Source organism: Pseudophryne corroboree, chromosome 8, assembly GCF_028390025.1.
Source record: "Pseudophryne corroboree isolate aPseCor3 chromosome 8, aPseCor3.hap2, whole genome shotgun sequence".
In the NCBI taxonomy this organism is placed as follows: domain Eukaryota; kingdom Metazoa; phylum Chordata; class Amphibia; order Anura; family Myobatrachidae; genus Pseudophryne; species Pseudophryne corroboree.
Genome location: NC_086451.1, coordinates 146,253,576 through 146,280,127, shown reverse-complemented (window position 1 = coordinate 146,280,127; position 26,552 = coordinate 146,253,576). Strand labels below are relative to the sequence as shown.

General features: G+C 46.6%; 1 protein-coding gene across 2 annotated transcripts in view; it reads right to left on the bottom strand.

The window, feature by feature from the left end:
* Positions 1–290: 290 nt before the first annotated feature.
* NUP62CL (nucleoporin 62 C-terminal like) overlaps positions 291–26,552 on the bottom strand; it is a 362,287-nt gene continuing 336,025 nt past the window's right edge. For both annotated transcript variants that reach the window (XM_063936986.1, XM_063936987.1), the window contains exons 10-12: positions 19,175–19,286; positions 555–621; positions 291–471 (exon numbers count right to left, since the gene is read on the bottom strand). In XM_063936986.1, the coding sequence (XP_063793056.1) occupies positions 380–471; positions 555–621; positions 19,175–19,286 (271 nt within the window). In that variant the 3' untranslated portion in view covers positions 291–379. The remainder of the gene's footprint in view (positions 472–554; positions 622–19,174; positions 19,287–26,552) is intronic.

Sequence of the window (26,552 nt, the reverse complement as noted above, 5' to 3'; positions counted from 1 at the left end):
GCATCCTAGGAGCAGTCATAGCTTTAGCCTGTTGGTGCCTCGGATCAAGATCCAACTCTACACCCCGATGATATTCCCTGTGGAATACCAGTGTACCCTGCTGCAGAAAATATGGAGACTGCTGACCCTGGGACAGTCTTTAATGTTTTTTTGTGAAGAATCACAGTTAACCTAGTGTTCTATTAAATGCATTAACACCACAAATTAACACTTCTAAGTGGTTACTTCTATAACTTGTGCCAAAATACAGAAGAATGTTGTTTGCACCAACGACACAAAACAGGCAGCAATCATAGCCCTCAAAAAAACAAAATTTATTTAAACAGAGAAAAAGAGATCAGCAATACATTAACTAGAGAACAAGGGTGCCATATTTAGATTAGTCAAATGTAATGGAGAAGCCTCTTTCTTGTTCCTTCCTGCGGCTCTCACATTCTTTTGCCACCTGTTCCACTTTCCTCTGGAGAAGAGCTGGAGAATGAAAGAAAGAACATTTACAAAACTATACTAGAAGCTAAAACAGGTGAAATGGAAGAGCAACCCATGATACTCACCAGAATTCTGATCAATCCACTGCAATGAATCCATGTGAGCATTTAGGATCTTACATATTTGCTGGAGCTGCGATTTAAAAAAAAATAATAACGGAAATTATATAGATGTACTTCCATAATTCCAAGCAAACTAGAACATCATGGTAAATTTTTGTGGCAAATAAGATTTTCTGTAATTGCCTGTGATGGTGGCCATAAATTTTTACATGAATTCCTTAATTGCTAGATTTTCATTTTAATATTCAACACCGTAACATGATTATTACACAGCTCATGTCAATGTCAGACATCCAAGTGTCACTGTAGGCTGTCTCACTCCAATTAATTTACAGCAACCTAAATTAAGGCACACTCTCTCCAAGCCAAACTATCCTCTATACCCATATTTTTCCATTTACTCCAGGCATCCACTTGTATAGAGATGTTTATAGCAGTTACAATATTATTTACCATCAGAATAGATAAGCATTGGAAAATGATTGTTAGAAAATGTTACAGGCATGACTTTTTCCCATGTCTATCCATACTTTAACACTCGATACAGCACTTTTCTTTATCATCATAGTGGATACTGGGGTGATTGTACCATGGGGCATAGATTGGGTCCATTGGAGCCTGGCACTTTAAGAAATCAATAGCGTGTGCTGGTTACCTCCCCTCTATGCACCTACTGCAGACTCCGTTTACAAAAATGTGTCCAAAGAGCCAGATGCATTCTCTGGAGCTCCAGGAAATTTTCTTTAGAAAACTGGAAACCAGTCTGCCTGCATCGTGGGACTTATGGAAGGGGGGAATCGAACCAATTTCCTATAGAGTTAATGGATGCTATCCCCGCTGACAGGAAACAGAGCTCCTGAGGCGCTGTTTCTCATGCCCCCAGGGTGTGAGCCCACACCGGCCACCAGCCCTAACAGATGTCAAAATAGATGAAGTGTGGTGAGTACTACACCCAGGTCCCGGTCAGCAGGTCCCCGGTGACAATGTCGGCATTAGGGCGCAGAGGTCACCGGGCCACGAGCTGCGGTGCCTGCTGGGGATCCACACTGGTGCTGAGGGAAAGGGGGATTCTAATTTCCTTTTACACATATTTGACTATTACAGCCAGTATAATCTATGAGGGACCGTGCGCCATTGAAGGGGCGGGGTTTCCCGGAGAGCGGGACCAGAAGCTGAAAGGCGCCATCAATACAGGCTGCACGCTGAGACTGCTCCTCCACAGAACCCACTGAATCACCAATTCTACTGGTACCAGGGGTTCTTATAGAGAGGAAGGAGAAGGGGGGGGGGGAAGCGTATACACAGCGGTTACTCTGCTGTGCTGATATAACACAAATATACCCAGCAGAGCGCTGCTCTGGATGGAGATATTATGTGCTGGTCCCAATCCTCTCCGTCACTCCATTCAGGGCTGTCTGGGGTTATTGTGCTGTCTCACTAACGTGTCGTCACTGCACTGTGTTACTCATTTAACTCTTGTTTTCTGCTATAAGCATGTGTGGGAAAAAGTCTGTGTGTCCCTCTTGTAACACCAAGTTTACAAATTCTCCAAAAGGGTCTCTCCTGTGTAGCCAGTGTTCTTTGCCTTCACAAGGTAGAGGCTTGCAAGAACCTGAGTGGCTAGAATCATTTAAAACAATGATATAAAAACTAATTGTTAGTTTAGTCATCTTCCACCTCCAGTTCTCCCACAGGTGCTCCAGTCTGACTCTGATACTGAAATACCAGAGGTAGATGAGGGAGAACTGGAGGTGTAAGATGACAATGCTCTGTCCCCGGAGGTTGAGGCACTGATTTATGCTATTAGAGAAGTCCTCAACATACCGGATAAGGAGACATAACCAGAAGAGGAATTTTTTTTTTTTTAATGTGAAACCAAAATCATCTGCCACCTTCCCTCTCTCAAAATAATTAAACTCCCTTTCCAAAGAGGCGTGGGTGAATCCTGACAAGAAATTTATTACACCTAAACGGTTACTAAATTCCTTTCCCTTTCCCACTGAGGATAGGAAAGTTTGGGAAACCCCACCATCCGTGGATACTTCAGTGTCCAGGCTGTCACGTAAAATCGTACTGCCTGTACCTAGGGCTCTCTCTCTCTTAAGGACCCAGCTGACCGCAAAATTGAGACTACACTCAAATCAGTCTATGCTGCAGTGGGCGTAGCCCATCGCTCCACTACTGCTTGCAGCTGGATTTTAAGGGCCATGGTAAAATGGTCTGAAAATATAATAAATGGGTTTGACTCTCTACCTTAGGATGAGATCATTACACTAATACAGCATATCCAGGATGCTGCAAATTTTATGAGTGAGGCAGTTAAGGAATTATGTCTCAGTAATGGCCGTACCACGGCTATGGTGGTCTCGGCTCGCAGAGCCCTGTGGCTGCGACAATGATCAGCAGATGCCGATTCCAAAAAAAAGAGGTGTTGATGATTTTCCTTTTACAGGGGATGCCTTGTTTGGAGAAGAACTGAAAAATTGAATATCTCAGGCGACAGCAGGTAAGTCTACCTACCTGCCGTCTGCTGCACCTCCTGCTAGATGTCCCTATCCTGGGCCCTCTCTGCAGTCCTTTCGTGTGGCCACATTTAGAAGCAGAGCCAGAGGTGCGTCCGATGCTGCTAGAGGAACTTGTGGTTAAGTCCCGTAACCCAGCAGCTGTTGGAGCTCTGGACCAGGCCTCCGGATCCTCATCCACGAAGCCCTCCGCGTGACGGTTGGCCCCAGCAGCAAGGAGACTTCCAGGTAGGTGCTCGCCTTCAACACTTTGCCTATATGTGGGCAAAGTCCTGCAGGGATCCTTGAGTGAGGGATCTCATATCCGAAAGATACTGGCTGGAATTTCAGGAGCTACCTTTTGTCAGATACTTCAAGTCGGGCTTACCAGCTTCACCAGTAGCAAGAGCTACCTTGTAAAAAGCCATTTAAAAACTGCTTTCAACAGGAGTTATTGTTCCAATACCTCCTCCGCTGCACACAAAAGGATTTTTACTCTAGTCTTTGTGGTTCCGAAGCCGGACGGCTCGGTATGGCCAATCTTGAACCTCAAATCCCTGAACCCGTATCTTTGTGTGTTCAAATTCAAGATGGAATCCCTAAGGGCAGTGATCTTCGGTCTGGAGGACGGGGAGTTCCTGGTATCCCTGGATATCAAGGATGCATACCTTCATATCACTATATGGCCCCCTCATCAGGCTTACCTTCAGTTCACCATACTGGATCTCCACTTCAAGTTTCAGGCCTTACCCTTTAGTCTCTCCACAGCTACAAGGGTATTCACAAAAGTCATGGCGGAGATGATGCTGCAATTGCACAAGATAGGAGTTAACATAGTCCCATATTTGGACGATCTCCTGATAAAGGCTGTGTCCAAGGAACAGCTGCTACACAGCATGGACTTCACAACTCGCCTGCTTACGGACTATAGATGGATCCCAAATTTCCAGAAGTCTCACCTGGAAACGTCTCAGGGAATTCAGTTCCTGGGAATGATCCTGGACACGGAATCTCAGTAGGTATTCCTTCCGATGGACAAGGCCTTGACTATCCAGGTTATGGTCCGCTTGGTGCTCAGACGCAAGGTCTCTATTCATCTTTGCATTCGCTTGCTGGGCAAGATGGTAGCCTCCTACAAGGCAATACAGTACAGCAGGTTTTATGTGCGTCCCGTTCCAGCTGGATCTGCTGGACAAGTTGTCAGGTTCTCACCTGCACCAGAGTATAACTCTAACTCTTTCGCCAAAAGCGCAGAGTATAACTCTTTCATCAAAAGCACGGATCTCCCTGTTATGGTGGCTACAAGTCTCTCACCTTGTGGAGAGTCGGACTTTCAGTATCCAGTCTTTGACCCCGACGATGGATGCCAGCCTCACTGGGTCGGGGGGGTTGTGACCCAGGGGGTCCAGTTCCAGGGAAAGTGGTGGAGTGAGGAATCTGCACTTTCCATAAATGAACTGGAACTCAAGGCAATTTACAATGCTATTCTGCAGGCCTCCTATCTCCTTCGGAATCAGGCCATCTAGGTCCAGTAGGACAACGCCCTGGCGGTGGCGTACATCAACCGACAGGGAGGAACAAGAAGCAGGGTCGCAACGCGAGAGATGTCAAGGAGACTCCTCTGGGCGGTAGCCAACGCAAGCGCAATCTCAGACATATTTATTCCAGGAGTGGACAAGTGGGTCGCAGGCTTCCGCAGCAGGCACGACCTCCATCCGGGGGAAGGGGGCCTTCACCCTCAGGTGTTTCAACTGGTTCAATGGTGGGGCTGCCCACAAATAGACCTGATGGCTTCTCGTCTCAACAAGAAGCTCCGTCGTTACTGTTCCAGAACGAGGGATCAGCAGGCGACAGCTGTGGACGCTCTGACGACACTGTGAACTTACCAGTTCGTGTACCTGTTTCCTCCAATACCTCTCATTCCAAGGAGTTCTAAAAAGACTCCAAAAGGGAAAGAGTTCAGGCAATTCTAATTACCCCGCATTGGACTCGACGAGCCTGGTATGCAGACCTCCTGACCATGTCTCTGGAGGATATTTTGAGGGAAGGACAAAACGTCTGAAGGATAATGCACAGGTGTTTTTACAAAAATTTACATAAGTAATTGTAGTTAACCAACCGATAGATGAAATGTAATGAGGGCTAAGAGAAAGAGAAGCCCTAGTCAAGTTGAAACTGGGTTGGAGGTGCGCCACTAAGCTGAGTATGCAGTGTTTTTCTAAAAGTTATTAGTGTAAACCACTAGTGGGTTTCTCACTAAAAGAAAGGCTTAGTGTGTGGCGCACTCTTTTGAAATATAAATACAGTGTTAAAACATAACTTTTATTTAATCTTTTAAAATAAATCTCTGTAGCCAGGCAAAACAAGTCATCTGATAGCCTGAGAGTGCGAAGTAATAAGGTATTATATTAACCCCAAATTTTAAAATACTGTAATAGTAATTCTACAATGAGATTAAAGTAAATGAAATATTGAGATACATATATTAATAAATTAAAAATACAGATTTTATAACCAAGCTGTGTGAATATTTATTCAGAAATTATCAATGCTACTAGGCTATTAATTAGGAGAGTTATTAACCCATGCGGCTCATTAAATTAGTAGTCCTTTATTATTTCTAGGACCCAGACTGCTGCAAGGCAAAATTTGTACCTAAAAGGAAAATGTGAAAGTATTGTAACATAACGCCATCTTTTACACCAGTCTACTGTTCAAGACTGTGTAAATAGTGCAGATGTAAATTGATACAAAGTTATGTCCACCAACTTGCAACAATTATATGGCTGGCATAACAACAGATACTAGAGAACAGATAATAAATGAACTGTCTCTTGTAAAAATATTAATGAGAACTGTGAGGGGAAAAAGGGGGGTCAGGTTATAAACAAAATAATTGATACTCCTGATGATAAATACAGTCTCACAAGTGATCATTAATTTATCAAATATAAATAGACACAATCAGATGTTAGATGCTGGTCTCGGTCCATCAAATAGACAAATTTATCGTGTATATAGAAAGGTACAACCGTATAATTAGACTCATTTGTCCATATCTCAGAATCTCCACATTTACAACAGCTTTTATCATTTATATGGTAGTAAATGGTATTAATAGGTTGCCATACCAAGGAACTGGTTATTAATATTGCAGCCTATTATTCAAAATCCCATATAACACTGTATGTTACTGAAATATTTAGGAAGTGCATCAGATAGGGAGAAACAGATATAAACAGGAGCCCTTGGTGTGTGGAAACGGATACCCTTTCTACTGTTGCCCCATATACCACAGTGGGCAGTGGTGGGTGCAATGAGAGCGGGGAAGAGCCGTCCACCAAGGACTGAAAGGACAGAGTAGTGCGAGCTGCTTCTGCTGTCCACGTTCTATGTTCCCCCTCCCCTGTTGCATATGAGCATTGCAGGGGGGGCCGCAAACAAGAGAACAGTGGATGAGAGGGCTGCTCTGAGTACCTTTCTGATGTCCCGTGTGGTGTGTGTGTCAAAACGAAGGGTATTCCCCGTTAATCCTGTGGAGCCACTGCCACGGTGAAGCACCTGATCGAATCAATCGCAGCCGTAATTATAACCAAACACTGGGTCTGCACCTGGAGCGGGTAGTGATCTTCATAGTGACAGGGAGCCAAGTCGGCAAACCTCCGTTTTAGCAATACACAGCCGAATCTCACTAATATTCCGTGCTGAGTATAATTGCCGGTCAGCTAGAGAGCCGCTATCCAAATAGGGCGCCGGGAGTATAACATACCGGGCTGGGTATTATTACCCGTCTTTTGGAGAGCCACTACCCCAGTGGAGCGCCATGAGTGTAGCGTGCCGGGCTGGGTATAATTACCCGTCTGTTAGAAAGCCGCCTCCGTCTTAGCAGGGAGCCGTAAGCAATACACACCCGAGTCTCACTATTATAACGTGTCGGGCTGAGTGTAATTGCCGGTCAGTTAGAGAGCCGCTATCCAAATAGAGTGCCGGGAATGTAGCATACCTGGCTGGGTATAATTACCCTTCTTTTGGAGAGCCACTACCCCAGTGGAGCGCCGTGAGTGTAGCGTGCCGGGCTGGGTATAATTACCCGTCTGTTAGAAAGCCGCTGCCTTAGTAGAACACCGGGTCAGGGTTAATCTCTGCACCCCTGTGTGTGGTCTCCGTCTTTGCAGGGAACCGACAGGTTTATTTCCCTGCAGCGAGCCTATACAGGAGATGGGCGCCGGGTCGGGTATAATTCCCGAACCTCCGTAGGAAGTACACGCCCACGTCCCGCTGATGACGTACGTTTCACAAAATAGCTTGATCACATCAGTGAACGAGGGATCAGCAGGCGACAGCTGTGGACGCTCTGACGACACTGTGAACTTACCAGTTCGTGTACCTGTTTCCTCCAATACCTCTCATTCCAAGGAGTTCTAAAAAGACTCCAAAAGGGAAAGAGTTCAGGCAATTCTAATTACCCCGCATTGGACTCGACGAGCCTGGTATGCAGACCTCCTGACCATGTCTCTGGAGGACCCTGGCCTCTGCCGCTACTCAAGTACCTTCTTCAAAAAGGACCTTTCGTCTACCCAGAATTACTGCGGCTATGTTTGAAGGCTTGGAAGTTGAGAGGGAGATCTTAACTAGAAAAGGTCTTCCACCCAAGGTTATATCCACTATGGTCCAGGCCCGTAAGATGGTCACATCCAAACATTTCCACCGTATCTGGAAGAAATAGGTCTCGTGGTGCGAAGGTAGAAAATATCCTCCTGTGAAATTTCGACTTGGCAGTGTTCTGCTTTTCCTGCACGCAGGGGTGGATAAGAGCCTACGGTTAGGCTCCATCAAAGTTCAGATTTAATCTCTCTGTCTTCTTCCAGAAGCAACTAGCAGTACTACCTGAAGTACAGACTTTCCTAAAGAGTGTTCTTCACATTCAGCCACCCTTTGTCCCTCCCACAGCTCCGTGGTATCTCAATGTGGTCTTGTCCTTTCTCCAGTCAGACTGGATTGAACCCTTACACAGGGTAGACTTGAAATATGTCGAAGACCGTCACTTTGCTGGCTTTAGCCTCTGCAAGACGTGTATCAGAATTGGGGGCCTTATTCTGTAAGAGCCCATATTTGATATTTCACGAAGATAGGGCGGAGCTCAGGACTCGCCCACAGTTTTTGACGAAAGTGGTATCGGCTTTCCACATTAATCAACCAATAGTGATTCCAGTACTGCCTGACACATCGGTTGCTCCAAAGTCCCTGGACGTTGTGAGGGCTTTGAGGATTTACGTCAAGAGGACAGCTCATCACAGGAAGTCTAACTCCCTTTTTGTCCTTTATGACGCTACCAAAACTGGTCATCCTGCTTCTAAGCAGTCCATTGCTCGTTGGCTCATGTTGACCATTCAACAAGTCTATTCTTCTGCAGCATTACCATTGCCAAATTCTATCCAGGCCCACTCCACAAGATCGGTGGGTTCTTCCTGGGTAGCTGCCCGGGGCATCTCGGCCTTACAGTTGTGCTGGGTAGCTACTTGGTCTGGTTCGAAAACATTCGTAAAGTTCTACAGGTTAAACACCTTGGCCAGAGATGACCTTCAGTTTGGTCGGGCGATTTTGCAGGAGTCACAGCACTCTCCCACCCATTCTGGTAGCTTAGGGACTTCTCCATGGTACTAATGTCACCCCAGTATCCACTAGGACGTTAGAGAAAATAGGAATTTAATACCTACCGGTAATTCCTTTTCTCGTAGTCCCCAGTGGATACTGGGAGCCCGCCTCAGTGCTTCGAGTTTCTGCTTACCTGGTTGTAAGTGTTCTTGGATGGTTCTGCTGTTGCTGCCCCGGTTACATGTTGGGTTAGCATTGCTATCCTCTGTTCCGGTTAGCCCTGCTATCTTTGTTATTGTTTTGTGTTGGTTCGTTACCTCACCGCTTTTTGTGTTTATATGCTTCTCTCAAAGTATGTCAGTTTTCCTAGACCGAGTCTGTAGAAGGGGCATAGAGGGGAGGAGCCAGCACACACTATTGATTTCTTAAAGTGCCAGGCTCCAATGGACCGGATCTATACCCTATGGTACTAATGTCACCCCAGTATCCACTACGGACTACAAGAAAAGGAATTACCGGTAGGTATTAAATTCCTATTATTGAACGTACTATGCAAGTTTGAAAAAATGGTTTGTGAATTACCTTTAAATCCTTTTCTCGTAAGCAGGCTGGGAGACACTGCACCATGGGATTGCAGGTTGGCTGGAGGAGCTGGCACTTAAATTAAATTTTAGCTTTAAAAAGTAAGCTCCTCCCCCCTGCAACCCCACAACTCCAGAAGGTCTTTAAAGAAGTCCGGAAAGGAGTAGCAGTAACCCAGTAAAAGTTAAAATTAAACCAGTAAAGAGAAAGACAGTCAAGTACCAACACCCAGCACAACTAAGCATGAGGGAGGGAATGCAATGTTCCCCAGCCTGCTTAAGAGAAAAGGATTCAATGGTAAGTGACCAAAAATCCTCTTTTCTGTGGCAGCTAGGCTGGGGGACACTGGACAATGGGACGTTCAACTACCGCCGCTAGAGGACATAATGCTCAGGTTGCCTCACCGGAAAACTACACCCAAAGTGGGCATCACTAGAGGCAAAAACCTGACAATGTATGTACAGAGCACCACCAAAGCCCCATGTCGTACTGTCCAGAAGGTAGATATGCAGACATCTGGTGTGGTACCGGTCGCCCTGTACTAAAGGCTTGAAAGGATACAACATGCAATGGTCTGTCAAGTAGCTGACCAACGCTGTGTAAGTGGCCATCAAAAACAAGCAGAGAAGTACTAGTGACAGGCACAGGTTTTGTCCAAGTAAATCCACAGAGCTCGAACGAAGTCTAGAAGAGCGAGATTTATCCCAGTCTTGGGACAGTCATGGAAGGAGTAAAAAACAGAAGACAATTTCCTAGTCTAGAAAGAACTTTCACAGCTGCATCATAATTGAAGACGAGAAAAGGTAGCTCAGAAGATAAAACCCTTAACTCAAACACTCCAAGTTGAGGCCAGTGTCATAAGGAAGACCGGCTTCCAAATAACAAACTGAAGATTTGCTTAAATCTTTGAAAGGACCAGAAGATTCCATGGTGCCACTGGCAGGAAGAAACAGTGGTTGAATAAGCACCACATCCTGTTAAAAGGTTCAGACCTTCAGAAGAAAGTCCAAATGTCGTTGAAAATAAATCGACATGGCAGACATCTGCACAGTCACAGAAGGAAGCCATAAACGAACCTCCAAATTCTACTGAAGGAAGGCCAAGACACAATAAAGGAAAAACATGCTGGTATGATCCACTTTTCGTTCACGCCTCAAAACGTAGAGTTTCTTAACTGTGATGAAAATGTGAGATGAGACAGATATCCAGGCCTGCCACACAGTACGGACTACCGAGAGAAGAAAAAAAAAAATGTAGCTTCCAAAGGCTCGGATACAAAAGTCAAGCCATTAAGGCTAACCAAGATAGGTACTCATGTAGAAACGGTCCTTGTTGCAGCAGGTCTGGCTTAGGGGAAGACTCCACATGGGACATACCGGTCTTATGAGAATGTCTTCATACCACAACCTGCAGTGCCAGTGTGAAGCCACTAGGATTACCACCATCCATAAATTCTGTATGTGCTGGATTACCCAAAGCAAGATCGGTGGAAACAGATATGCTAAATGAAAGTATATGGAACAGTCATGACATTCACTGCGTAAACAAGCATATTGCTGGATCTCGTACAAAACTGTGGAATCTTTAAGTTGTGTCGAGAGGCCATGAGATACAAGCGCAGAAGGCCCAACTTCCAAATTAACTGCTGAAGGACCAAGAACTCTCTCCTGGGAGAAAAGTGGATCTGTTGAGGAAGTTCACTATTCACTTTCTCACTGTCCGTATAAACACCACTGAGATTGTTAGGACAAAAATCTCTGCACAGGAAAGGATTCGGGCTGCTATTGCCATTGCAACTGTGCTCTTTGTGCCTGCTTGATAACTCACAAATGCCACCACCATATTGTCCGACTAAATGTTAACTGGCCAGCCGGACTGGGCTCCCAAGAGAGCCAGAAAAATGTTTCGGAGTTTTAACACATTGATAGGCAGAGCTGTCTCAGATGGTGACCAAAGGCCCGGGAGTGGAAAATTTAATTTCACAAAACAAATGAATCCTGAGCGAACAAGTGACAAGTAGTGTCAGACATATAAAGAGATGAGGGGGATGCTGAGCAGCCCTTTATATTGGAGAATCACCCACTGGAACTCCCACAAGTAAAACTGCATACTGAATGGTGTAGATCAGGCATTCCCAACCACGGTCCTCAAGGCACACTAACAGTGCAGGTTTTAGTGATATCCAGGCATGAGCACAGGTGACTTAATTAGTAGCTCAGTTATTTTGATTTAACCATCTGTGCTGCAGCCTGAATATCACTAAAACCTGCCCTGTTGGTGTGCCTTGAGGACCGTGGTTGGGAATGCCTGGTATAGATGGTGGAGGCAATCATGCCCAACAAACTTATGCACCAAAAAATGTTGTAAAATTATATGGACGAGGTCCTGAAAGAACAGTGGTGACCAAGCTCTGTAGGGTCCATACTTCGGACTCCGAAAGAAAACTCGCTGGAGAGAAGCAACAAAATCTACCCCCAGAACTGAAGGAGTTGATGAGGCATTGGGTGAGACCTTTCAAAATTCACAATCTAGGTGGTTCTGTAATTATGAAGGTGACCTGTGTTACACAAGCAAACTTCTAAAGAAGGTATGATTAGGATACCTTATTTACGCAATAAGCTCACCCTCACCAACCTGAGTTTAGTGAAAACAGGCAGAGCTGTGGCTATATTGAGGGTTTGCAAACATGAGAGAAGGATGACCTCAATGCGCAACGTGAAGATACGCCTCCTGACGTCTAGTGAGACCAAACCATTTACTACCCACCACCACCTGATGCTCAAGTCGAAGATTTAAGATCAGCCGGAATGATCCATTCGGCTTCTGAACCTGGAACAAGACACAGTAATACCCCAGTTTCAGTTTAATGGTGGAACTGGAAAAATAAATGTGCCATAATTGTAGACCTATAAAGTCAAAGATGGAAACATACTGTAGCAAATGATTTCCAGATCCCAAGCATCTGAAAACGGCCTCTGAACTGGAGTAACTTAACTAGGTAGAGAAAGAGAGAGACACCGTTCAGTGGGGTTCGGTATGGATGACAAGAGGACGGGGTGCCTTGGCCCCAAATGCTTGGTGCCTCAGAGGCCAAAAAACTGCTGGAAAGGAAATGGCATGTGGGAGACTGACCCCTGGTGGACGCTCCACCTGGTACAGAGGGAATACTTTGAAACATAGATATTGCTGTCAGAGCAGCAACCAGACAGACAAATAGAGGTTATGGTAGACTTCCCTAGATAACCCTTATTCACTGAAGTCCAGTGTCCACAGGATCTACCTTGGGATATGATGAAGTGACAGCGGATTGGGCACCAAACACCCAGGATGCACTGGGTCAGCCCCCTATATCCCCGCCTCAGGCAATTCAGTTGGTTCCAAAACTCACGGCAAGAGCAGATCGATAGGGAGACCTATTCAGGTGAGAAGACATCCACACACTTCCATACCAAAGGACAGGAAGAGGTTAGTAAGTGTACAGATTCTCAAATCAGGTGCATCAGGGTGGGATCCCAGTGGACACTGTGGACTTCAGAGATAAAGGTTATCTAGGTAAATCTATCATAACCTCTATTTCTCTATCAGGGTCAACAGTGATCCAACAGGCTCTACCTTGGGACGTCCCAAAGCAGTACTAAGGGAGGGGATGCTCCTGATCAGACAGGAGAATCCTATGCCATAATGCAGCATTCTGAGAGGCAAATGTGTTAAAGGCATAGGGGTATATTCAATAACTGTCGGAAGCTGCCGTCTTGTCGGAAAGACGGCAGCTTCCGACAGTTTTAGGTCGGAAGGAGTTCCGACCTCTTCATTACGGGCCCATTTATTCAGACAAGTCGGGAATCCCGACTTGTCGAAATGCACGCTGAACGGCGGCTGAAGCCGCCGATCAGCGTGCATTGTCGGAAGCGGGGCCAAACCAGACAGGTTTTAGCCCCCTTTCCGACAATCTCAATCTGACTTTAACAAAAGTCGGATTGAGATGAGTGAATTGAGAGCAGGAGACGGGAGAGCAGCGGGGAGAGCAGGGACCCAGCGGCAGCGTCCACCCGGCTCCAGCAAGCGACCGTCTGCTTGCTGGAGCCGGGTGGACGCTGCTGTGAGCCTCCGCTGCTGCAGCCGCTGCTCCCCCGTCTCCTCCTCTCTCTCTCCACCCCCGGTGCCACAGACATCTCCCCCCTGCTCTCTCACCGCTTCTCCCTCAGCTCCTATGCCGCTGACCGCTCCCTCCTCTGACCCCGGCGTTGCTGACAGCTCACTCTACCGCTGCTGTCAGCGCACCCGCAGCGCTGACAGCAGCAGCAGGTCAGGGACCAGACAACCCCTATATTCAATAGGAGTCGGGTCCATTCCGACATGCAGTTGTCGGAATGGACCAGACAACCCCTATTCAAAAGAGAGGCCAAATCCGACTGTCGGATTTGGCCGCTCTTTTGAATAGGGGTTGTCTGGTCCATTCCGACAACTGCATGTCGGAATGGACCCGACTCCTATTGAATATACCCCATAATGTATAATGAATGTATTAATGGATGACCATGTGCTGCCTTACAGATCTGTTCAACTGAGGCACCTCGATGGGCTGCCCAAAAAGGACATACCTTACGAGTAGAGTGGGCAGAGATATTATCCGGAATAGGGAGATTAGCTTGGGAGTACGCTTCTGAGATTGTCATCCGAAGCCATCTTGCCAGAGTTTGCTTATTAGCAGGCCATCCTCTCTTAAGAAATCCATAGAGGATAAATAGAGAGTCTGTCCTCCTTATGACACTGGTACAATCCACGTAGATCCTAAAAGCACGAACTATGTCCAATGAGGCATCTCCCGTAGAGAAGTCCGGTCCCTGAAAAGCTGGAACTACTATTTCATTAAGATGGAACTTAGAGACCTTCTTAGGAAGATAACCAGATCTAGTTCGAAGAACCGCTCTATCTGGATGAAATACCAGCACTTTGGCTGTCAACCATTTGAGATACAAACGATTCAGTGGTTCAAATGGAGCAACTTGAAGAGCCCTGAGAACTGATTGTAGATCACAGGGAGCTGTTGGAGGAACAAAAGGTTGAATGTAAAGCAGTCCTTGGAAGAATGTGCAAACATTCTGTAGGTTTGCAATCTTCTTTTGAAACTATACAGATAATGCTGACACTTAACTTCAAGGAAGCCATGCGGAGCCCCTTATCCATTCCTGCTTGAAGAAAAGCAAGAATTCTAGAAATACTGAAGGACCTAGGATCCAAACTTTTGGCAGTGCACCACTGAAAATATGCATGCCACATCCGGTAATAGACGCAAACAGGGGAAGGTTTTCTTGCTTTAAGCATCGTCTGAATTAACTCTTGTGAATAAACTTTTGCCTTTAAGACGGATGTTTCAAGAGCCACGCCGTCAAAGACAGCCGATCCAGATGTTTGTAGAGACAAGGACCCTGAATCAGCCAATCTGGACATTGAGGCAGTAGAAATGGAGTATCCATGGACAGCCTCTGCAGATCTGTGTAACAATTTCGGCTGGGCCACACCGGAGCTATTAGTATCACGGCGCCCCTACCCTGTTTGAATTTTCGAATAACTCTGGGTACTAGAGAGATTGGTGGAAAAACATAAGCCAGATGAAAATTCCATCTCACGGATAGAGCACCTACGAAGATCACTTCTGGACCCATTGTTCTCGACACATACCTGGGTACTTTGTTGTTCTGACCAGAAGCCATAAGATTCACTTCCGGCAGACCCCACTTGTTTACCAGAATTTGGAAGACTTCTGAGCGTAAGGCCCATTCGTTTACATGAATGTTGTGTCTGCTGAAGTAGTCCACTTCCCAATTTAGGACTCCTGGTATGAACACTGCTGACACGGCTGGATGATGAAGCTCTGCCCATGTTATTGAGCGGCTTACCGCCTTCATTGCCATTGGACTTCTAGTGCCTCCTTGGTGACTGAGGTACGCTACTGCCGTTTCATTGTCCGAACGTATCTGAATCGGCTTGCCATTGAGTATTTCTTTTGCCTGGGTGAGTGCCATGTATATGGATCGAGGCTCCAGAACGTTGATTGGCAGACGACTTTCTTCCTTGGACCAGCGTCTCTGAAGCGAGTACTGTCTTGTCACAGCTCCCCAGCACTGAAGACTTGCGTCTGTTGTCAGAACCTCCCAATCTGTGATCCAAAAGGGTTGCCCTTTGTCCAGATGGGGAGTCTGTAGACACCAGGGTAAAGACCGACATACTTCCTGTGGAACTATTATTGTCTGAGTTCTTATCATCTGAAGCTGTCCGTTCCATATGTTGAAGGGGTCTCGAATGGAACCGAGCATATTCTACGTCATCGAATGTTGAGATCATTGATCCCAGAACTCGCATAGCTGCATGGATGGATATTCTCTGATTATGTAATCAGGTTATTTTGCTCAGAGGTAGAAAAATTCTCAGAAGACTGGTGTCCAACACAGCCCCGAGATGCGTCATGCGAACTTTGTCCAATTTATTAGCCTGTAGGCAGGCTATTGTCACTTGAAGATGGCGTTGCAGAGTTTCCGGAGACTGGGCCACGATAAGCAAGTCATGCAAATATGGGAAATTCCTTATTCCCTGACGACAAAGGTAAGCTGCCATCACTACCATAATCTTGATAAATACCCTGGGAGCTGTAGCCAGTCCAAAAGGTAGAGCCTGAAACTGGAAATGGTGTTGGAGGATAGCAAACCTGAGACAGCACTGATGTCAAGGTGCTGTAGGTACATGTAGGTAAGCTACTGCTATGTTGTCCAAATGAATTAAGACGGGCCGATTGCGAAGAAAATGTTCCGCTTGCAGAAGGCCATTGTGAATGGCCCATAACTTCAGCACGTTTATGTGTAGACACATTTCCTGGCTTGACTATTTTCCCTGGAAGCTTTCCCCCTGCGTGACTGCTCCCCAGCCTCGGAGACTCGCATCCGGTCACTACGATCCAGTCCTGGACCCCGAACCTGCGTCCCTCTGGGAGGTGAGAGCTGTGTAGTCACCACAGGAGTGAGATTCTGGTCTCGGAGGACAGGGTTATCCTTCGGTGCATGTGCAGATGGGACACGGACCACTTGTCCAATAGGTCCCACTGAAACACTCTGGCATGGAATCTGCCAAACTGAATGGCCTCGTAGGCCGCTACCATCTTCCCCAGCAACAGAGTGTATTGATGGATCGATACGCTGGCTGGTTTCAGAATTTGTTTGACAAGGTTCTGAATTTCCAGAGCCTTTTCCACTGGAAGAAAAACTCTCTGTAATTTTGTGTCCAGAATCATTCCCAAAAACGACAGCCGTCTTGTCGGAACCAACTGCGATTTTGGCAGGTTTAGGAGCCAACCATGTTTCTGCAGAATTGTCAGGGAGAGCGTAATGTTCTGCAGTAATTGGTCCCTGGATCTCGCCTTTATCGGGAGATCGTCCAAGTACTGGATAATTGTGACTTGCGCAGGAGAACCATCATTTTGGCCATTACTTTGGTGAAAACCCTCAGAGCCGTGGACAGACCAAACGGCAACGTCTGATATTGGTAATGACAATCCTGAACTGCAAACCTCAGGTAAGCCTGATGTGGGGGATAAATGGGAACATGTAAGTAGGCATCCTTTATGTCTACCGACACCATAAAATCCCCCTCCGCCAGACTGGATATCACAGCCCGGAGAGATTCCATCTTGAATTTGAATTTTTTTAGCTAGAAATTGAGGGATTTGAGGTTCAGGATTGGTCTGACTGAGCCATCTGGCTTCGAAACCACAAACCGGCTCGAATAAAAGCCTTCTCCCTGTTGCGACGGGGGAACCCCGACAATGACTTGATTGTGACAAAATTTTTGTATTGTGGCGCATACCACTTCCCTGTCTGGAAGAGAAGCTGGTAAGGCTGATTTAAAAAATCGGTGAGGGGGGACGTCTTGAAACTCCAGTTTGTACCCTTGGGACACCATTTCTAAAACCCATGGGTCTAGGCCCGAACGAGCCCAGAACTGACTGTAGAGCCTGAGACGTGCCCCCACCGGTGCGGACTCCCGCAGAGGAGCCGCAGCGTCATGCGGTGGACTTGGCAGAAGCCGGGGAGGACTTCTGCTCCTGGGAACCGGCCACAGCCGGTGATCGCTTACCCTTTCCTCTAGTAGCAAGGAAGGAAGACCCTCGGCCTTTTCTGTATTTATAGGGCCGAAAGGACTGCATCGGATACTGGTGTGCTTTCTTTTGTGGTGCAGGCACATAAGGTAAAAATTATGACTTACCCGCGGTAGCCGTAGATACCAACTCAGCTAGGCCGTCACCAAACAATACACCACCTTTATACGGTAGAGACTCCATAGCTTTTTTGGAGTCAGCATCAGCATTCCATTGATAAATCCACAATGCTCTCCTAGCTGAGACTGCCATGGCATTGGCCCGTGAACCCAAGAGGCCAATATCTCTCGCAGCTTCCTTTAGGTAGACTGCAGCGTCCCTGATATGACCTAGCGCAGGGCTGGCCAAACCAGTCCGAGAGATCTACCAACAGGTCACATTTTCCAGACCTCCTAGCTGGTGCACAGGTGTAGGCATTACTAATTAAAATGTGCTGCATTCATTCCTAACTGACAATTCTACAGGTATCCAGGAGGCCTGGAAAACATGAACTGTTGGTAGATCTCGAGGACCGGTTTGGCCAGCCCTGACCTAGCGTCAGGAGAATGTTATCCCTATCGAGGGTATCCAATTCAGATGACAGGTTCACAAAAAAACAGTTTTAGCACTGCGCTAAAGAGAAAGAATAGGTTAAACTGTATAGTGCTGCTGCAAGGAGTGGGGCTACTACCTAGCTCCACTAAGCTATAGACACAAGAAACACAAGATTTTCCCCCAGCGCACAGTACAGGATATACAATAAGGAAAGCTGAAAACAAATTTTTTCAATTCCTTAAATTTCTTTTTTATTGAATGATTCAAGAGAGGTTCAATATTCAGTAAAAAAGTATACATCAATAAAAAAAAAAGAGACTGCCTATTACCGGTAAACATACACATAACAATCACAAACACAGAAAAACATACAAATGGGGATTTTTTTAAAAGGTGAATATTCACTATACCCCACAATATTTAAGTAATCTCCAGTACAAAAAATGGAATGCAACCAGTTCTCATAGGTCGGATGCGCTGCTCTGCGGCTTACTCCTTCTATGATAATATGATAATGACCGCAGATTTCCTCTTAAAATAAAAGTCCTTTTTAAGGGGGGCACACTCCCAGTTATATAACTGAATTTGTAGAAGTAGATCTTTCCAAACAGCATTAAATCCTGGATATTTTCCGACTTTGTGCCTATGGAAAAATCTAAGAGCTGCAGGTGAAATGTAAAAAAAAAAAAAAAAAAAAAAAAAAAAAGACAATCAATGGAAAATTAAGCACATTTTCCAAGTTTATAAACACCAAATACACCATTTTCGGTTTGTATTGGTCTTTAGTCATGTTTGTGTTGCGATTTGAGTCCATCTGGTCGGCACTGCATCACTCCTGGCCCAGGAATAGCGTGCACTGCAGGACTGCCTATTTAAGTTACATTTTTAAACTTTGAGCCAATTATTGGACCCTAAGATATTGAGTCAGGACAACGAGACTTCGGGGCTAGAATACCACCTAGGAGTAAAACATTTTCCAGACCAAAAGCATTTTCATTTAGCAAAACCATGTAATTTGACATACCCTAATATTTACTGTGGTACACTGTGGTTAGAATAAAACTTGTAATTTAAACTGGGAATACATTTCATCGCATGATTAGGGACCACACTGACCCACATGTGCAGGCTGTGTTGTCCATAAAAAGCTTAACGGTGTCAAAAGACAAGGCTCCATTGTATTATCCAAGTAGTATGAATAAAAAGAGCTCAAAATGTGTGTTAATACAGTAAGTAGGACATGAAGGTAAAAGTTTTCTAACCGGGTTACTGGTATCTCCGGGACCAGCAGATGTGTTGAGGTGTTCTATAACGTCTTTTAGGTCCTGAGCCATACGCTTCAGTTGGGCATCAATATTCTCTGCCAACTTGTACCTATTTACAGAAGAAGAACAAACTTAGGCTTTTCTTTTTTTTTTTTTTTTGCAGAAACACAAGCTAACCAATCTGAATTAGAACCGTATCTTTCTCCAGTTGCTGCACTGGAACTCTATTCATGTGAAATTAAAAAGCATCTTTGGTTTCCAACCTATTTTTCACTACACTTCGTACTGAAAAGGAGATTTTAGGTACTTCCCCGAATCCTTTTCTCTAAATCCGGTTGCCGTTGGGTACCAAGCAGCTGGCACTAAAACTAAACAAACCTACAGTTTTAACATAAGCTCCTCCCCTCTGCAACTCCCATGAGGCCAGTATAACGTAAAAAATAAGATTTTACTTACCGGTAAATCTATTTCTCGTAGTCCGTAGTGGATGCTGGGTACTCCGTAAGGACCATGGGGATAGACTGGCTCCGCAGGAGACATGGGCACTTTAAGAAAGAATATAGGTTCTGGTGTGCTCTGGCTCCTCCCTCTATGTCCCTCCTCCAGACCTCAGTTAGAGAAACTGTGCCCAGAAGAGCTGACAGTACAAGGAAAGGATTTTGGTAATCCAGGGCAAGATTCATACCAATCACACCGTATAAAACATGTGATAACAACCAGTTAACAGTATGACAAATAACAGAGCATCAGGTCAAACCCTGATGCGACCATAACTTAACCCTTATTGAAGCAATAACTATATACAAGTATTGCAGAAGAAGTCCGCACTTGGGACGGGCGCCCAGCATCCACTACGGACTACGAGAAATAGATTTACCGGTAAGTAAAATCTTATTTTCTCTGACGTCCTAGTGGATGCTGGGGACTCCGTAAGGACCATGGGGATTATACCAAAGCTCCCAAACGGGCGGGAGAGTGCGGATGACTCTGCAGCACCGATTGAGCAAACACAAGGTCCTCCTCAGCCAGGGTATCAAACTTGTAGAACTTTGCAAAAGTGTTTGAACCTGACCAAGTAGCCGCTTGGCAAAGCTGTAATGCCGAGACCCCTCGGGCAGCCGCCCAAGAAGAGCCCACCTTCCTAGTGGAATGGGCCTTAACTGATTTTGGCAGCGGCAATCCAGCCGCAGAATGAGCCTGCTGAGTCGTGTTACAGATCCAGCGAGCAATAGTTTGCTTTGAAGCAGGAGCACCAAACTTGTTGGAAGCATACAGGATAAACAAAGACTCTGTTTTCCTGACCCTAGCCGTTCTGGCTACATAAACATTCAAAGCCTTGACCACATCAAGTAACTCGGAATCCTCCAAGTAAGTAGTAGCCACAGGCTACACAATAGGTTGGTTTATATGAAAGGATGACACCACTTTCGGCAGAAATTGTGGACGGGTCCGCAATTCTGCTCTATCCGCATGGAAAACCAGATAGGGGCTTTTATGTGACATAGCCGCCAACTCTGACACACGCCTAGCCGAAGCCAAGGCTAATAGCATGATCACCTTCCACGTGAGATATTTCAACTCCACCGTTTTGAGTGGTTCAAACCAGTGGGATTTCAGGAAACTCAACACCACGTTAAGATCCCAAGGTGCCACTGGAGGCACAAAAGGAAGCTGAATATGCAGCACTCCCTTTACAAACGTCTGAACTTCAGGTAGAGAAGCCAACTCCTTTTGAAAGAAAATGGATAGGGCCGAAATCTGGACCTTAATGGAAACCAATTTTAGGCCCAAACTCACTCTGGACTGTAGGAAGTGAAGGAAACGGCGCAGCTGGAATTCCTCCGTAGGAGCATTCCTGGCCTCACACCAAGCAACATATTTTCGCCATATACGGTGATAATGTTGCGCTGTCACGTCCTTCCTAGCCTTTATCAGCGTAGGAATGACCTCATCCGGAATGCCTTTCTCTGCTAGGATCCGGCGTTCAACCGCCATGCCGTCAAACGCAGCCGCGGTAAGTCTTGGAACAGACAGGGCCTCTGTTGCAATAAGTTCTGTCTTAGAGGAAGAGGCCACGGGTCCTCTGTGAGCATTTCTTGCAGATCTGGATACCAAGTCCTTCGTGGCCAATCTGGAACAATGAGTATTGATCTCACTCCTCTTTTTCTTATTATCCTCAGCACCTTGGGTATAAGAGGAAGAGGAGGAAATACATAGACCGACTGGAACACCCACGGTGTCACCAGGGCGTCTACAGCTATCGCCTGAGGGTATCTTGACCTGGCGCAATACCTCTGTAGCTTTTTGTTGAGGCGGGATGCCATCATGTCCACCTGTGGCAGTTCCCACCGACTTGTAATCTGTGCGAAGACTTCCCGATGAAGTCCCCACTCTCCCGGGTGAAGGTCGTGTCTGCTGAGGAAGTCTGCTTCCCAGTTGTCCACTCCCGGGATGAACACTGCTGACAGTGCGCTTACGCGATTCTCCGCCCAGCGAAGAATTCTGGTGGCTTCCGCCATCGCCACTCTGCTCCTTGTGCCGCCTTGGCGGTTTACATGAGCCACTGCAGTGATGTTGTCTGACTGAATCAGAACCGGTTGGTCGCGAAGCAGGGTCTCCGCTTGACGTAGGGCGTTGTATATGGCCCTTAGTTCCAGGATGTTGATGTGAAGGCAAGTCTCTTGACTTGACCACAGACCTTGGAAATTTCTTCCCTGTGTGACTGCCCCCCAACCTCGGAGGCTTGCGTCCATGGTCACCAGGACCCAGTCCTGAATGCCGAATCTGCGGCCCTTGAAAAGGTGAGCGCTCTGTAGCCACCGCAGGAGTGACACCCTGGCCCTGGGGGATAGGGTGATTAACCGATGCATCTGAAGATGTGATCCGGACCACTTGTCCAGTAAGTCCCATTGAAAAGTCCTCGCATGGAACCTGCCGAAGGGAATGGCCTCGTATGATGCCACCATCTTTCCCAGGACAAGAGTGCAGTGATGCACAGACACCTGTTTTGGTTTTAATAGGTTCCTGACCAGTGTCATGAGTTCCTGAGCTTTCTCCATCGGGAGATAAACCCTTTTCTGGTCTGTGTCTACAATCATGCCCAGGAAAGGCAGACAAGTCGTAGGAACCAACTGCGACTTTGGAATATTTAGAATCCAGCCGTGTTGCCGTAACACTTCCAGAGAAAGTGCTACACTGATCAGCAACTGCTCTCTTGATCTCGCTTTTATGAGATCGTCCAAGTATGGGATAATTGTGACTCCTTGCTTCCGCAGGAGTACCATTATGTCCGCCATTACCTTGGTAAATATTCTCGGTGCCGTGGAGAGACCAAACGGCAACGTCTGAAAGTGGTAATGACAATCCTGTACCACAAATCTGAGGTACGCCTGATGAGGTGGATAAATGGGGACATGAAGGTATGCATCCTTTATGTCCAGAGACACCATAAAATCCCCCCCTTCCAGGCTTGCGATGACCGCTCTCAACTATTCCATCTTGAACTTGAACCTTTTCAGGTATATGTTCAGGGATTTTAAATTCAATATGGGTCTGACCGAACCGTCCGGTTTCGGGACTACAAACATGGTCGAATAATAACCCCTCCCTTGTTAAAGGAGGGGAACCTTGACCAACACCTGTTGAAGATACAATTTGTGAATTGCAGTTAACACTATTTCCCTCTCGTGGGGGGAAGCTGGCAGGGCCGATTTGAGGTATCGGTGAGGGGGCATCTCCTCGAATTCCAGCTTGTATCCCCTGAGACACAATCTCTATTGCCCAGGGATCCAACTGGGAGTGAACCCACTTGTGGCTGAAATTTCGAAGACGTGCCCCCACCGGGCCTAGCTCCGCTTGTGGAGCCCCAGCGTCATGCGGTGGATTTTGTAGAGGCCGGGGAGGACTTCTGTTCCTGGGAACTAGCTGTGTTGTGCAGCTTCTTTCCTCTGCCCCTGCCAAGAAAGGACGCACCTCGGACTTTCTTGTTTTTCTGTGATCGAAAGGACTGCATTTGATAATATAATATGGCAAAAAATTTAACTTTCCAGCAGTAGCTGTGGAGACCAGGTCCGAGAGACCTTCCCCAAACAATTCCTCACCCTTGTAAGGTAAAACCTCCATATGCCTTTTTGAGTCGGCATCACCTGTCCATTGCCGAGTCCACAGGACCCTTCTGGCAGAAATTGACATAGCATTTATTCTAGAACCCAGTAGACTAATGCCTCTCTGAGCATCTCTCATATATAGGACAGCGTCTTTAATATGCCCCAAAGTCAACAATAATAGTATCCTTGTCTAAGGTATCAATTTCCTCAGACACGGTATCCATCCATGCTGCTACAGCACTACACACCCAGGCCGAAGCGATCGCCGGCCTCAGTAAGGTACCTGAATGTGTATATATGGACTTCAGGGTAACCTCCTGTTTGCGATCAGCAGCATCTTTGAGGGTAGCCGTATCCTGTGACGGCAGGGCTACCTTATTGGATAAGCGTGTTAAAGCTTTGTCCACCTTAGGGGAGGATTCCCAGCGTAACCTGTCCGTTGGCGGGAAAGGATACGCCATAAGAATCCGTTTGGAAATCTGCAGTTTATCTGTAGATTCCCAAGCCTTTTCACATAACTCATTTAGCTCGTGTGAGGAGGGAAAGGTTACCTTCGGCTTCTTTTCCACATACATATGTACCCTCTTGTCAGGGACTGGGATTTCCTCTGTGATGTGCAACACATCCTTAATTGCTATAATCATATAACGGATGGATTTAGCAAAGTTTGGCTGTAACTTTGCATCATCGTAATAGACACTGGAGTCAGAATCCATGTCGGTATCTGTGTCAACAATTTGGGATAGTGGGCGCTTCTGAGACGGTCTCTGCGACATAGGATCAGGCACGGGTTGGGACCCTGACTGTCCTGAGGCTTCAGCTTTTTCTAACCTTTTATGCAAGGAATTAACATTATCATTTAAAACCTTCCACATATCCATCCAATCAGGTGTCGGCGCCGTCGGCGGAGACACCACATTCACTTGCTCCCCGCTCTGCTTCCACATAGCCTTCCTCATCAGACACGTTGACACAAGCGTGCCGACACCACACACAGGGAATGCCCTTTTTGAAGACAGATCCCCCACAAGGCCTTTAGGAGAGACAGAGAGAGAGTATGCCAGCACACACCCCAGCGCTATAACCCAGGAAGAACACAGTAACTTAATGTTAACCCAGTAGCTGCTGTTTATATTTTGTTTTTTGCGCCTAATTATGTGCCCCCCCTCTCTTTTTACCCTCTTCTACCGTGTATCTGCAGGGGAGAGCCTGGGGAGCTTCCTCTCAGCGGAGCTGTGGAGAGAAAATGGCGCTGGTGAGTGCTGAGGAAGAAGCTCCGCACCCTTGGCGGCGGGCTTCTGTCCCGCTTAAATATGCAATTTTTGGCGGGGGCTCATACATACATAAAGTGCCCAACTGTATATATGTTTAACTTTTGCCAAAAGAGGTCCAAAATGCTGCCCAGGGCGCGCCCCCCCCCCCCCCCCGCACCCTTACAGTGACCGGAGTATGTGAGGTGTGTGGGAGCAATGGTGCACAGCTGCAGTGCTGTGCGTTACCTCAGTGAAGAACGGAGTCTTCTGCCGCCTGTGAAGTCTTCTTTGCTTCTCATACTCACCCGGCTTCTATCTTCCGGCTCTGCGAGGGGGACGGCGGCGCGGCTCTGGGATCGGACGGCGGCGCGGCTCTGGGATCGGACGGCGAGGGTGAGATCCTGTGTACGATCCCTCTGGAGCTAATTGTGTCCAGTAGCCTAAGAAGCAGGACTTGGCTTCAGAGATTAGGGCTGCTTCTCTCCCCTCAGTCCCACGGTGCAGGCAGTCTGTTGCCAGCAGAGCTCCCTGAAAATAAAAAACCTAACAAAATACTTTCTCTCAGCAAACTCAAGAGAGCTCACTGAAAAGCACCCAACTCGTATGGGCACAGTATCAAACTGAGGTCTGGAGGAGGGGCATAGAGGGAGGAGCCAGTGCACACCAGAACCTAAATTCTTTCTTAAAGTGCCCATGTCTCCTGCGGAGCCCGTCTATCCCCATGGTCCTTACGGAGTCCCCAGCATCCACTAGGACGTTAGAGAAATAGTCTGGAAGGAGAACAACCACCCAGTGAACTTGCAAAAAAAACGAACAGAAGGGAAACAATGGTCAAAACAAAACACCACACAACTGAGTGACGGAGGGAAGGCAGTGTCCCCCAGCCAGATTCAGAGAAAAGGATTCAACTCTTAGTACCAAAAATCCCCTTTTCTTTTGTTTCATGCAGGGGAAGGGGGGAGGGGAGGGGTTGGACACTGGACCACGGGACCTTCAACAGCTGTCCCTATTGGAGCAAGCTGCCCGTCCATAGTACTGTATGAACAAAGTGGCCGCTGGCAAACACATAAAACTGGTAAAAAACGAACAAACATGTGGACAGAGAAGCAGGCAGTTGCCCTGCTCAGTAGATGCCATTCTGCCCAGGAATACAACACCACCGTAGTAGAATTAGTTGACACCCTGGTTGGTGCCGGGCACCCCACACTGGAATAAGCTTGAATGAAGACAGCACAGATCCACCGTGCAAAGGTCTGTATTGCAGCAGGCCAACCACGTTTTTGAGCATCATACAGACAACTAGTAGAGAATCCGTCCGGAGGGCGGATCAAGTCATGTCCACGTAATTCCACAGGACCCTGACCACATATAACAGAGGTAGATCTTCCCAGTCCTGGGAAGAAGTCCAAGGAGAAAACATAGGAAAAAAGACAATTTCCTGGTTAATGTGAAAAGCTGAAACAACCTTAGGTTGGAACGAAGGAACTGTATTTTAACCATCCGATTATCATGTCCTATTATTATGGAAAACGTAAAAAGGCGATTTGCAGGACAAAGCACCCAACTCGGAAACACGCCGATCTGAGGTAATGGCCATGATGAAGAAACACTTCTAAGTGACAAATTTAAGTTCTTCTGTATCTAAAGGCTCAAAGAAGCCCGTCTGAGGGCCAGATTAAGATCCCATGGACCTACCGGTAGATGAAATGGCGGTTGAATCTGCAAGCCCTTGCAAAAAGACCCACATTTCTGGAACAAGGAGCAAATGCAAGAAATGTGCTGGATAAAATGGATTTTCAGTAGTAGAAACCACTGAGGGAGAAAAACCCTTGGCTCTCTTAAGAGACTATTAAAGCCAACCGAGGTAGGTTCTGATGAAGAAACAAACCTTGTAAGCAAGGAAGCCGCCACCCGGGACCTACCACCATTTTTAGGTTCCACAGCCACTATGATTACAGTTACCTGTTGAGACTTTACCCTCTTGAGTATTCGAGGCAACAAGAAAAATGTGGGCAG